At 36.1% G+C, this 14,239-nt stretch overlaps 2 protein-coding genes across 3 annotated transcripts in view; both read left to right on the top strand.

Annotated features, from left to right (window-relative positions):
* Window positions 1-14,239, top strand: part of DPH6 (diphthamine biosynthesis 6) — a 179,377-nt gene that overhangs the window by 40,763 nt on the left and 124,375 nt on the right. The window lies entirely within an intron of this gene.
* LOC132420485 (small ribosomal subunit protein uS2-like) lies at window positions 9,872-13,464 on the top strand. Its single transcript, XM_060004956.2, is given in 1 exon segment — window positions 9,872-13,464. A coding segment is annotated over 1 exon segment (885 nt). The 5' UTR covers window positions 9,872-9,976; the 3' UTR covers window positions 10,862-13,464.

The following is a 14,239-nucleotide window of genomic DNA, read 5'->3' as shown; positions in this document are numbered from 1 at the left end:
TCGTTTTAGGTGTGTATATATATATATTTAAAAGTCAAATGTAACATTTTAGGTAAACTTCACACTCTGCAAATTATTACTGCAGGTTTAAGCCATTACTTTATGTCCAATAGAAAATATCTGTTTCTCTTTTTTTTTGAGCTTGTGTTATTAATGTTAGCTATTTTATGATGTCATTAAGAACAATCAAAACTATAGTGCTACTATTTTGAATTTAGTTTCTTAGTATAGTAATAACAACAGTAAGAATAGTACATTCATTTGTAAGAATAAAACAAATAATGTTTATTTTATGGTAACTATTTCTAAATGATTATTTAGACTTTGGAAAAAGAATATTAAATCACCTTTTTAGTGTTTTAATTACCTTGTGCTGTTGGTCTCTTTACTTACTCAGAAGTAATCTTTCCATGTTTACTTGTATTGTTTAATACAATTAGGGAATACTGGTTTCTGTCACAAATTTTGCTTTTAATGCTTATTTCTTGGTAGTTTCTTGTTACTGAGATGAAAAGTATTCCCATCACACTGTCTTGGGCATGTAAAAGAGGGAGTGTGCGGGAATGTGGTTGAGAAGGGGCATTGCTGCTCTTCTCCAAGTTGCTGGGTTCTCACTTTGTTTCTTCTACTTTTTGGCCCTAAATACATCTACATATATACCCTATGTACACTCTTACGGTTCCATTCTCTCCCTTTTATTTTTTTCTCTCACTCTTAATCTACCTTTCCTTTCTGTCTTCCTCTTTCACCTCTCTCACATGTCTGTGCATGCACATACACACATATAAGTGAATTTTCAAGTATTAAAAACAAAGATTGCAGGATCTAGATCTAATTTAATTACTTAAGTTTTGCTAACATTTCCTCCCTGTTTTTTATTATTTAAATTGTGGTCATCTGTAATATTATGTGTTTTTATGAGTACAGGCTGTTCTGTTCTTCACTGTTTTATGTCTCTCAATGCAGAATAAATGGTGGAACTAGAAAAACTTAGACCAGAGCTTCTCAGTGCAGATGAATCATCTGGGAGTCTTATTAAAAATTCATGTTCTGATTCAGTTGGCCTGGGTAGAGCCTGAGATTTTTCTAACAAGTGCCCAGGTGATGCCATTGCTACTGGTCTGAGGCCACACTTAGAAATGTGAGGTTTTAGATGGGTTCTCTGCTGAGAGTACCATTCATTTAGAACAGGAATATTTGAGTTTAAAAGTCACTTTCTTCACACATTAGCTATAAAAGTCTAATATCTCCAAGGATAGGGAGGTACTTTCTTTTAAATCATAATTTGCCATGTTTCTACAGTTGTTCTGTAATTTAGGCAATTGTAAAGCAGGTGATTTAAAATATCCATGAATCTTGGATCTTCTGTGATGTTTCATATACAGCTTCCCTAGTTTAGTTTGCTACCTAGTGTAGACTAATGAAGATATGTATCAAGGTTTATTTTTGATGATTAGATTTACGGTATATCATCTCCCACTGATATCTGAAATTTTTTCTGCTGGGAGGTTTGGGAGTGAAGGTTAGGGGTGGGGAATTGGGATCAGGCATGGAGGCTCTAGTGTAGATGAGAATTAGGTTACTGTAGGGAAATGCTTTTATTCTTTTTCATCCCTATGGTTATCACTAGGAGAATCACGGACAACTGGATTGAAATGAATTACCTGTTAAAAGTGAGAAAACCACCCAGTACATATGCAAGAGTTTTTTTCCCATTACACTTTTGAATAAGATGTCTTTTAACTAAAGAGATCCACACAGCTTCCTGTACAAAAGCCAGCAGCTTCTAGCAATAAAGATGTTTCAGAACTGATGGGCTGATCTTATAAAGGAGATGATATGGCTGAGTTTTTCAGATTGGCCCATTATTTGCAGTCCAGTAGTCAAATGTGGCTACCATCGAAACACCTGCATCTTTGAAGCTGGTAATTGTCGAGTATCTTGGTTTACAACATTGTTGAGGACAATGATCAAATTACATAATGCGGTTGGTTTCTGAGGTGGCAGAAGCCATGTACTCTATTATAAACTCCAAGGAAGAAAGGTGGGAAGCCTTTCCCTTGCCAATAAGCACTGCACTTGAAATTAATTGTATTTTAATATATAACAAAAAAGATTTCATCCAGCATGGATTTTGCTTTTTCAGCCCTTTTCAAACATTATTTTAGAACTAGGTACAACATTTAAGTTATATTTTCAACCTTACGTGTCTGTGTACTTTCAGTGAATATAGATTGCCTTTTCTTTAGTCAGCCTACATTTAAAAAGCTTATGTTTTGCCATAATACAGTAGAATTATTTGTGGTAATGTTACAAGTCTCTAAACTGCATGAACATTATCCTGCTGTTTTATTGTTTTATAATGTAAAAGTAAATGCAAGCATTAAGAAATGTGCAGTGCTGTCAGGCTCCTTCAGAATTTAAGAAAATTGCCCCAACTATTGAAGAACTGAAAATAATCTTTCAGGTTGCAAAGAGCAGTTGTTATAATATTGCCTAGCATTTTGCTTTCTTTTTACTCTAACCATGGTGGTGATTTGAGTCAATGCTGAAGAAACTCAGATTTTATTTGATTTCAGCAAACTGCTCTTGCCTTCTAAGAATTACCTATAAAATAGCATAGTTAAAAATAGGAAGAAAATACAGGACTCATTCTTAACTCTGCACAAGCCTAAACAGTAAATGTGTTTCTTGTAATAGTAAAAATTTTGCAACCCTACTTCTTCATCCAATTTGTGAATTTGATATAATAGCCACAAATAGTATGTGTTAATCACAAAACTGTGAAATTATGTTGCAGTGCAAGCTCTTCATAAAAATGAAACAAACATACAAACAAAATCTTAAAGCCATACCGTACAGAAAAGTTCTTATGAAGCATTTTGGATTTTTAAAATGTAAGGATGGAGATATTCCTTATGGTTTTAGCCTTTTGTCCTATCTGTTTTAAAATATTTCCATTTAAATGCAGATTTTGATTTTCCATCTGGGAGTAGGTAGAAGCCATTCTATTACACTACTAAAAGAATAATCCACTTTAACACAACATTTCTCCCTAAAGGGATGGTCTTTTCTAGTCGTAAGGTATTATTTTTCCAGAATGATATTAACATTCATGATGTAGCGATTTTATCTTGATTTGAAAGATGTTTTGTTCTGGCAGTGAAAGGGATTAGAAGAATGTCCTTTGTATCCTGTTGCTAAAAAAATAGCCTTACCTTGCTCAAGATTAGGTATTAGTGATTTTCAAAGTGTTTTGGGGTGGGTGTATGATTTATATTTTTATAACATAAAATAAGTCTAGTGAAATGGAAATCGCCAGCTTCATTTAATTGAATTCTTAAACGTTGGGTTGTACAAATATACATATTTTTAATAGATCAAGAAGCATGTTTGAAAATTTCTAAACCTGTTAGAACATTTTTTTGCTTTCATTTTCTTTATGCCTTGTGAAGAAGCCTTTGGGGTACATAAGAAAAGTGTTAGAGCAACTAGTTACAACATTCATCGCCATAGATATGTTGGTTTTGCCTCACCTAAATTTATTAAACCTTTAAGATAAAGAGGGATTACATTAATTAAATGGAATGTCTCAGAAGAAGAAAGGCTCTGAAGGCCTCTCTGCTATTTGTTGGGTAAAGTCTTGGCGTGCAGAATGTAGCTATCCAAGGCTTAAAGCATGTTGGGACCCTGTGTGGGATGCCAGTGCCATGCCCCTAGGCACGCTGTCATTCAGCCGCAGATTAATTAACCAGAGGCTGCAGAACCTCATGCTTTCAGTCAGCCCATTCTTGAGGCAGAAAATACAAGGTTTTTAAAACCTTGAACATTCAAAAAAGTTTTTATTTCCTTAACAAAATCAGAGTGTATAGTGACAGTTTTTCTGGGAATAGTTTTATTATACATATATAAATATATATGTGTGTATATATATGTATATATACATATTTATAATTTTTGTCTCTTTGCACCAATGAGTGATTTAAATGGATTAAAATTTTTTTAATCCATGCAGAGGATGATGTGTATAGCCTCCAAAGAGAGGATTTTTCTAGTGTCACTGTGCATCTTTAAAACTTCCTAATTAATGACATTAAATCACAGTGAGTAGTGAGCTCTTAATTATGATTAAGACTTATGAAGTTTCAATAGAGTCAACCTAAAAAAAATACATTTATATATCTGAGTGATCACAAACGATACATTCACATTTTCATTAAGACCATTTTTTATCTTCAGCAAGGACATTTCCATTCATACATGCATAGAAAGTATTTTGAGGTGAATGAAGATTTTTACACTGTAGTGTTTTGTTTACACAACACAGTTTTAAAAATAACTTTTAAAATAACTGTTTTAAAAATAACTTAACATCTTATCTGTATATTCATCTATAGAAATGAGTACATTAAATTTGAAATGAGCCTCTATTTCCCTTGTCCATTTAGCTTGTTTTATAATTATATTAGGCATTATTAATAGCTTATGGGTAAAATATTAATAACTAATTATTTTCTAAATATAGAGCAAGGTCTGTGTTGATAAGATAATGTTTCATTTGTACCTTAAAGTTAGGAAAGAATAAGGCATGTTTTCATTTTTATTTTTTAGCTGTGAAGAATACGACTCCCTCTCCCGCCCTGCAACCTTTTTTCCCTTACACTGTCAATTTTTTAGCGTTCTCACTGGAATTTATTTTGTTGTAGTAAATAAAAGACAAGTCATTATTAAACAGATTTTTCTGTTAATTCAATGTATGATTACCCTTTGCCATAGGTACTTTTAAGGGCTTTTATCCAAAATAAAATTCATTAAAAATGCAATTAGAAAAATCTATTGTTAATGACTGCTTGAGTGACTGGCTCATAATTGGCTCATTACAGTAAAAAAGCCACTGTTTAAAAATCTTGACAATGAGATACAGTACAGAGTGAACACTTCATTGTAAGGCCCTGTGTGATTACAAGATCCTGAAGGTGAAGCAGAGAAGCATGCATATCTGAGACTCCAGCAGAACTTTCTCTTTTATACCGGTACAGTGAGTTTAGGTCGTGACCTAGCATGGGCTGTCAAAGTAGGAGCCCCTCTTATTTACAGTGTCCCACACTGAAGAGTAAACTTAGGTAATATATTCCACTTAAATGCTAGCATTCAGACTCCTCTTTGTTTCCCTTCCCCAGAAATCTTTTCAGTTGACTTAGATTACCAAGTCGTAATCAGGAAATCTTTAGTTCTGTTGGGGCTAAACTAACAAAGACAATATTGTCATACAAGCCATCATTATTACCTGCCCTTTTGTTAACGCAGGAAAGCTTGCAAATAGCTCTTTTTTAAGCTCCAGAATTTTTGTTGAAGCATTCCTAGAGATGTTTTTGTTCTAGTATTTTGGTGATTTAATATTTGCGTTAGATTATTTTTAATTAATTAATTTTAATTCATTTAATTTTTAGGCCATAAATTGCAGGTAAGATAAAAATACAGACTTGGTGATGCAGGAAGGAAAGTAAACTGTACATGATAAGGTTTTTCCTTAACAAATTAGTTTTATTTCTCTTTTTGTGTCTTGGGCTTGACATACTGTGGTTTTAATAATGAACTTGCAATGTCAAACATCAGCTGTTCTTTGCGGAGTATCAAATTTTAAAATACTGACAAGTATAAATAAGAATGATCATTAAATCTCTGCTTAGAGTTCCACCTATAAGGCAAAAATCGTAAGTTCCAACAGTAGTTTAAAGGGCTTCTTTAATGAGCCCTATATTTCCAAAATGCTCTTCCTGTTGGAGGCTAGAAAAACAGTAAAAGTTTTAAAGACTGCCGACTCCTGCTTTTGTTTAGTCTACAACAGCAATATTAATGTTGCTTTTGTGTTCTGGTGAGTGACTTAGGTGTAATTTTTCATTATATGTATTAAAAGTTGAATTATTTTGAACTTTGAACTTTAGACCAGCCCATGTGTGAACCTTAGTGTATAAACAAGGCAGTAACTTCAGGATCAGAATCACTCAAGACCACTCATATTATTAAATGCAATCCAAGAATGTTGACGTTAGAATTTAATATAAATTAGGAAAAAACTCTCAGTGAGATACTCAATAGTTTTTAAAGAAATAAGACACATTTAATTGACTTCATTGTAGCTTAAGTAACTAAACTGCTCTGAGTATTTCATCATTGCTCTGTTTGTGCTACTTTGCATTTCTCTCATCACCTTATTTTGTAACCTTTGCATTTTTATTTTTCTTTTTCTCAATAGAATTAAGAGGAACCGCCTGCAGAGGAAACCACCTTTAAAACATGGTGGAAACCACATTGCTTTCCGGTTGCATTTTTCTTTAAAGATCTACTTAAGGCAGTTTACCTCTACTCTTACAATCAAAAACTGTACCATGAATTTCCCCCACTTAAGGCTGAGTGAGACAGCTTCAATCTACCTCACACTTATATGCAGTTGGGCATGTAAGCTGATGCCTTTGTGATTTATAAGTGTAATTTAGTAAACCATTTAGTAAATGCCATGGTGTGTCATACCAGTGCCAAAATATTTTATACATGTAGGAATTAGAGTAGCGGGAAAAACTATTGAGACTAAAACTTCAGTGTTTGTTTGGTTCATGTGGATATCTTGTAATATTTATAATGTGATGGCTATTCATGATCAAGTTTTGTGGCCTGGAGACAGGCCTAACATTTCTGACTTCTTCTTGCCTTTATGTATTTTACTGTTTACTTAAAGATTGCTTGTGTAGATGGTAGAGTTCTTTGTTCACTGGAACTTCAAGGAAGAGTCTATACTTGTATTACTATTTAAACAAAAATATTCTCTGCATATTGCTAGGTTTTTAGCCATTTTATAGGCAAATAATTACTAATTAAGATTATGATGTCTCTTATGATATATTCATTTATCTTCCCATGTCCAGAGCACGTTGATTTTGAATAGTAAAGGCGAGCTACATCTATTCATTTATCAAATGTATTCTGAGTGACTGCTGTGTTCTGGGTACTGGATACAAATATCAGTAAGAGAATGTCCCAGTTCTCTAAGAGCTCATAGTCTGTATTACTAATGACAGAACAATATTATATTGTGATGATAGAGTTGGGTTTTTTTTACAAGTATTTTGGGAATGTAGAAGTAGGAGAGAGAGATTAGCTTTACCTGGGGAAGGTGCAGGATGGGTGGTTTGGAAAATACAGATGAGTAATGATTCATCAAGAGAGAATGAAAAGTGACTTCCCAAACTGAGAGAACATTCTATGTGCAGCAGAAGATGTGACAAAGCATGGTACATACTTCTCAGAGTTTGATGATTAGAGGATATGTGTAAGTAATTGCAGGAGTAGAAGTGAGAAGGTAATTTTGGAGCAGGTTATGAAGAGTCTTGTGTGCCTTGCTGAAGAGTTTGGAGACCCTGTTTTGTAGGTGATGGAGAGTCATTGAAGGTTTGTAAGTTAAAAACCATAATGGATAGATTTGTTTTTGTAGCAGTGTAGAGGAAGCATAGGGAGAAAAGAGATGGAGTCTAGGTCTTTCGAATATATTGAAATCAAGGTATCTCAAAATAGGAAGTAATGAAACTAAATAGGGAAAAATCAAGACTGGATAGATTGATGGTAGTGATTATTAGTGTATAATTAATAATCAAAGTCATGTGAGTAAATATCCTTACCCAGGGGATGAAGTGTTGCATAGTGGGAAAGAACTGGGCTCTGGTACCTGGTTTCTCAGTTACTGCTTACTAGCTATGTGACTTTGGGCAAGTCACTTAGCCTCTTTGTGCCTCAGTTTACTTTTCCATAAAATGGAAATAAATACTGCTTACCTTATAGAGTTGTGATGAGGACTGAATAAGTTAATGTTGTGTTAATTATTATTATTAATGTTATGCTATTATTTAGAATTGAGAGTCGGGGTTTTTTTTTTTTCCCATGAAGTGATTTGATAAGGAGGAAAAAATGGCTAATCAGTAGAAGGAACGCATTTTATAAGATAAGAGAGATTGGGATGTGTTTATAAGTTAAGAAAAAGTAGTCAATAGAGAGGAAGTTATTGAAGACAAGTGACTGAATGAGATCCAGGAAGATACGGAGGTGATGGTGTGAAGAGCACAGGATTGTGGGTTAGCTCTGGACAGAAGAATATTGATATGTTTAGAAAGGAGAAATGGAATGATAAAGGACTGTGTGTCCTTTGCTATTTTTTTTTCTGTGGTCTTGGAGGCAAGACCATTTACCTCAAGTGGGTGGAGATGATGGAAGTAATTAAGGGATTTGAGGAGAATTTTAAACATTTGGAATGATCCCTTTGGAGAAAAGAAAAGAGGACTGATTGCCAAACTGCCCAGAGTCCATGTGTGGTTAGAAATCAGAAATTTGAAAAGGAGATAGTTTTTAAAATTTAACTTTCACTTAAGTTGAAAAGAATTAGGGATGTTTGGTAAGTAAGATCACTTTTAAGGAAGCAGATTACTTATGTACTTATATCAAAGGTAAGTAGTAAATATAATTTATTATGGAATATATAACTAAAGCATTCCAGAAAACATAGCAGATAGCAATTGCTAAGTAAAATTTCTATGAGAATAATCTTCCATACTTCAGAAGGGAGAATACAGCATTAGTATGAACTTAAATGAATACAGCTGCTGAAAGATTCTGTTTTCTGGGCAACAAACAACAGATGATACAGTCACTTTATGATGGTCACTTAACTATGTCAGTGATGAAAGAATCACATACCAGAAAACAGTTCATGGATTCAAACAAATATAGTCCTCCCTTTCTAGTATTAATAATGATCCTAAATAGAAATAGGTGCCTAAACTGCCTTCTTAAGTGAATTAAAAACAAAATGAGGGGCTTCCCTGGTGGCACAGTGGTTGAGAGTCTGCCTGCTGATGCAGGGGACACGGGTTCATGCCCCGGTCTGGGAAGATCCCACATGTCGTGGAGCGGCTGGGCCCGTGGGCCATGGCCGCTGAGCCTGCGCATCCAGAGCCTGTGCTCCGCAATGGGAGAGGCCACAACAGTGAGAGGCCCACGTACCGCAAAAAAAAAAACAAAACAAAATGAAAGAGAGATATCTACAAATAAGTTAAATAAATGTCTGCATAACAGTCTAGTGTTGCAATTTTTCTATATTATGTATAAATTGCTTCAAGAGTTATTCCAAGTAGCTTTTTTATTTTTCAAATATTCCTCTTTAAATGTTTATCCTATATTTAATTTATAAAACAGTAGTCTCATTTTTAATAATTGAGAATAACCTTTAAAATATTGTCACTTAATTTACATTAATTTATACTACAAAGGATGAATAAATATCCCAATGTCAACTACTTACTGTTCTTTAACTGCTGAGAAATGGACAGCTTATAGTTTGGATTCACCAATAGAAAACAAACAAACTGAATGGGCAATTATTTGTCAATAGGAGAACAGTGGTTGGAAATAGTAATGTAGAGATTCTGGTGGTATTTTGTTTCCTATCACTCTGGTGGCTATTTAATGCTTAATTTTTCTTTTTCTTTTTTAACTTTAGAATGAGGAAAATTTTAAGCATGTATAGAAGTAGAGAGAATAGCATTATGAATCCCCATATAGCTGTCTCCCAAATTCAATAATTTCCCACTCATGGAATGCTTCATATAAAGTATACAGATTCATATGATGTCTTGGTGCCAGTATAATTAGCTGTATCTTAATTATAAATATAGAAAACTGCAGAGTAGCATTTAAAATTGTCAATTTGCATAAAAAGACTTTGAAGGAGTAAGTTTTTCCTCTGAATGAGCATTTTAAAGCCATTGTTTTTATTGTTTTCCAGTTAGGAAAATTAAAGCATCATAGTTCTAGATTATTTATCAAATGAGAGATTGAAGTCAAGAATATTTGCCACGGCTTTCCGCACCAGATAAGGGTCAATACGGCTTTGTTCTGGATTCCCATCACAACTTAAAGGGAAACTTTAACAATGTCTGGAGCCCTTGATGTCCTGCAAATGGAGGAGGATGTCCTCAAATTCCTTGCAGCAGGAACCCACTTAGGTGGCACCAACCTTGACTTCCAAATGGAACAGTACATCTACAAAAGGAAAAGTGATGGCATCTACATCATAAATCTGAAGAGAACCTGGGAGAAGCTTCTGTTGGCAGCTCGTGCCATTGTTGCCATTGAAAGCCCAGCTGATGTCAGTGTCATATCCTCCAGGAATACTGGCTAGCGAGCTGTGCTGAAGTTTGCTGCTGCCACTGGAGCCACTCCTACTGTTTGCCGCTTCACTCCTGGAACCTTCACGAACCAGATCCAGGCAGCCTTCCGGGAGCCAAGACTTCTGGTGGTTACTGATCCCAGGGCTGACCACCAGCCTCTCACAGAGGCCTCTTACGTTAACCTGCCTACCATTGCTCTGTGTAACGGAGACTCTCCTCTGCGGTATGTGGACATTGCCATCCCATGTAACAACAAGGGAGCTCACTCAGTGGGTCTGATGTGGTGGATGCTTGCCTGGGAAGTTCTGTGCATGCGTGGCACCGTCTCCCGTGAACACGCATGGGAGGTCATGCCTGATCTCTACTTCTACAGAGATCCTGAAGAGATTGAAAAGGAAGAGCAGGCGGCAGCTGAGAAGGCTGTGGCCAAGGAGGAATTTCAAGGTGAATGGACTGCTCCAGCTCCTGAGTTCACTGCTACTCAGCCTGAGGTGGCGGACTGGTCTGAGGGTGTGCAGGTGCCCTGTGTGTCTATTCAGCAGTTCACCACTGAAGACTGGAGTGCTCAGCCTGCTACTGAAGACTGGTCTGCAGCTCCCACTGCTCAGGCCACTGAGTGGGTAGGAACAACCACTGAGTGGTCTTAAACTGTTCTTCCACAGACTTTAAAATGGAAATAGGTTGATGGAAAATAAACAGTTTCTAAAAAAAAAAAAAAAAAAAAAGAATATTTGCTACCTAGGTGTGAGGATTGAACTGAACTTGAGAATATTCCATGCTAAACCTAAATTGGATGGGTTAAGGTCTGGCTTAAGAATGTCTTTGACCCATTGTGTAGTCCTTTTTACCTTGATTAGGAATTCTCTGAGAACTATTTTAAAATATAGCCACCCTTAAAAGAATATGAACAAAATTAAAATCAGAATGACTTCCTACTTTTTCTCTAGAAGATAAATGTAAAAACTCGAGTTTCGGAAGTTTCTTAATGAAGGAACAAAAGTACGATCAGGGGGGCTTCCCTGGTGGCGCAGTGGTTGAGAGTCCGCCTGCCGATGCAGGGGACACGGGTTCGTGCCCCGGTCGAAGATCCCACATGCCGCGGAGCGCCTAGGTCCGTGAGCCATGGCTGCTGAGCCTGCACGTCCGGAGCCTGTGCTCCACAGTGGGAGAGGCCACAACAGTGAGAGGCCCGCGTACTGCAAAAAAAAAAAAGTATGATCAGAGTTTTATTTTAGGGTTAACTTTTCAGGAACATATTTACTCTGTTTATTAAAAAAACAAAGAAACAAACAACTAGACTGACTCTCCAGTACACAAATCAACTCAGTGGTTCCTAAAATGTTTTCTCTGTGTAAAACAGAGACCGAGCCTTTGTTTTTCACTAGGAAGTTGAAGAAAAGTTGTAATGTGCAACTAACTTTTCTATGTTTTTTATCTTTTATGTGAAACATTATGAATATTTCGAGGAAGAATTACACTTGTTAGAAATTGACCCATTTAGCAGTTTAGAGGACTAATTGAGTTTTTGACTAAGCTGAATACTCATGCTAACAGGAAGGCTGCTCTGGCATCCATGAGAGTCACTTTGCTGAAAAGTGAAAAAACAAGCTAAGAGGCCATGGTTTTCAACAGAAAGTCATATAACCATGAAAGGAAGCTTCTAATGTTTTTCCATATCTTAGGTTGTTATTATTATTGTTGTTGATTGTCATTATGAAATTAGGGGAAATATCTTTTGGAAAGAGGACGGGCAATGAGAGAGGGAAAAAAGGGAAGAAATACACGGCCAGTCGTTTGAATGGAGAAATTCGTATAATGCGTAAATCAAACTAAGCCCCATTTTATTTAACGTTAAAAATTATCATGAAAAGAGAGTACATGTTAAAATCTGCTGGCTTGCAGTTTATTCCTAGTAGAAACAAAATGCTGGACAATACCAGATTTGAGTAGGCATGGTGCCTTGTTCATATTTGGGTACCCCAGTTATTTGTTAAATGAATAAGTAAATGCCAGTGAACAAAGCAGTGGAAGTTTAGCCTTCATGTGAACAAGTATGTAGTAAAATAACCTACACTGCTTGTAGAATGATAGGTTGAGTTATTATTTAAATCACAACAAGGACCCCCAAATCAATATATGCTTGTTAATAAAAATAGCCCTAGCACTCTCATTCTCCTTGATCACTAGATTACATTGCCAGCAGATGCAGTTCTGAGAAAAGGTAGTGAATATCAAATTAAATTGACTTGGATCATATTGAGCTTCTTGTTAGTATGCTGAAAACATTTGCAAGGTGGAGAGTATAGCCATCAGTGATCTATTCATTGACTGTAGCAATATGATTTGACTCATAGAAGGTATAAGATTCAGGACTGAGAATAGGAAGCTTCTAATGAAGAGAGAGCCCATCACTGACTTCCTAACCATCAGCATTATATGGAGTGATTATGATACTGATTATGTTGTGGCATACACTGATACATTCATTAGCCTGGAAAATAGAGGACTTACTTAAAGGATAGGACCAAAAACTGTCCTCATATTCATGATAGGGGTGAACCTAGAAAAATATGACAACTTCCTTAAAATTATTAACTTTACCTCTTATCTCATCAACTTCTTAACCTCTTTGCCCAGTGGAAAACAAGCCGCATTACAGTCTGTGACCTTGTTGACATTCAGAAGACTGAATGGTTGCTTTAGCAAGCTGGTTGTTATGGGTATGTTATTGCAGGAACCTATTCCTGCTTCTTTCTATTGACACTGCTGCAGCTGTTGGCAAAGTACTTTCTGAGTTAAATGGGAAGCTCGCCATCATGACACCTCTGCACCTATGCCCACCAGGCACACCTGTCAAATACACAGTGGTCAGAAAGTAATGGAACAAGCATCTGCTAGACCCACAAACTTGTGATTTTCCTTTGCTGCTGTGACTAGTTATTCTCTTTAATACTTAAACAAGTTCAGTTATTGATAAAATGATTTTGGCTATGACAAACATGCTATTCACATTAGGACCCTGGGGCCTCTATCCCTATAGCAGTAGCCGGCAGACCATCTCTCTTAACTCTTCCCTCGTTATCTTCCCTTTCCTCCTCAACTCACAGTGGAATAATTACTATTTCACATCTAAACCTTTTCCCAGATTTCCATGGACGTAGGTTCGGGGCCAGAGATATTCTTGTATTCTGTGTCATTAGTAAAATTTGATAGGTTGGAACAGAGGAGGTACACATATCAGCCTAAAATGCATTTGTAATCAAAAGGTAAGTTAAGTCTTATAATCATCAGAAAAATAACTTGTGGGGGGAAAGGAAGGGAAGGGAGGGAGGGAAGGAGAGATGGGGAGAGAAAGAAAGAGACGGAGGAAGGGAGGAGGGGAGAGAGGATTCTGCCTTGCTGTAAGTTCTATAAGTCCTGCACTTAGACTGTTTCATTTGGTTCTGGTTGTCGTATCTCAAGAGAAATTTTGTCAAGAGCAAAGGGAATTGGAAAGGAGTATGAGAAGGAAGAACAAGGTCATTCTATATTTAGTGTTCTAGAACTGGCAAGAGACAAATTTAGGAAAATAGAAAAGTATAGAGTGGCTTTCTCAGGGAAGAGCAAACTACTGGAACTTGCTACTCTGAGAGCTACAACATTGTGGGAATGGTTAAATAAGTTATTCCCATGGGATATCCCATTAAATATCCCAATGGGATAGTTCAGTGCTAAAGCCTATATATTAACACATAAAAATGCATATGATTTAACGAGATAGAAAATTACACGTATACTTTGACAACATCTATGTAAAAACAACTGTATGAATTGAGACTAAAAGGGAAGATCAAAAGATCAAATTGTATTGACTCCCACAGTAGGCAGGCCCATTCCTAGCAACAGCGAAGCCTGTACTTACCACTGGTGGCCATTTCTTAACTGTACTTCCTGGGAAGTGGGGAAATGTGGGATGAGGTGAGGGGAATGAGTAGAAAATTTCTAAATAACTAACCTTATGCTTTGATAACCATGTGACAACCTGT

This window comes from Delphinus delphis, chromosome 2 (assembly GCF_949987515.2).
Source record: "Delphinus delphis chromosome 2, mDelDel1.2, whole genome shotgun sequence".
Lineage (NCBI taxonomy): Eukaryota > Metazoa > Chordata > Mammalia > Artiodactyla > Delphinidae > Delphinus > Delphinus delphis.
The sequence above is the reverse complement of the archived record's forward strand: the minus strand, read 5'-3'. Positions and strand labels throughout refer to the sequence as shown.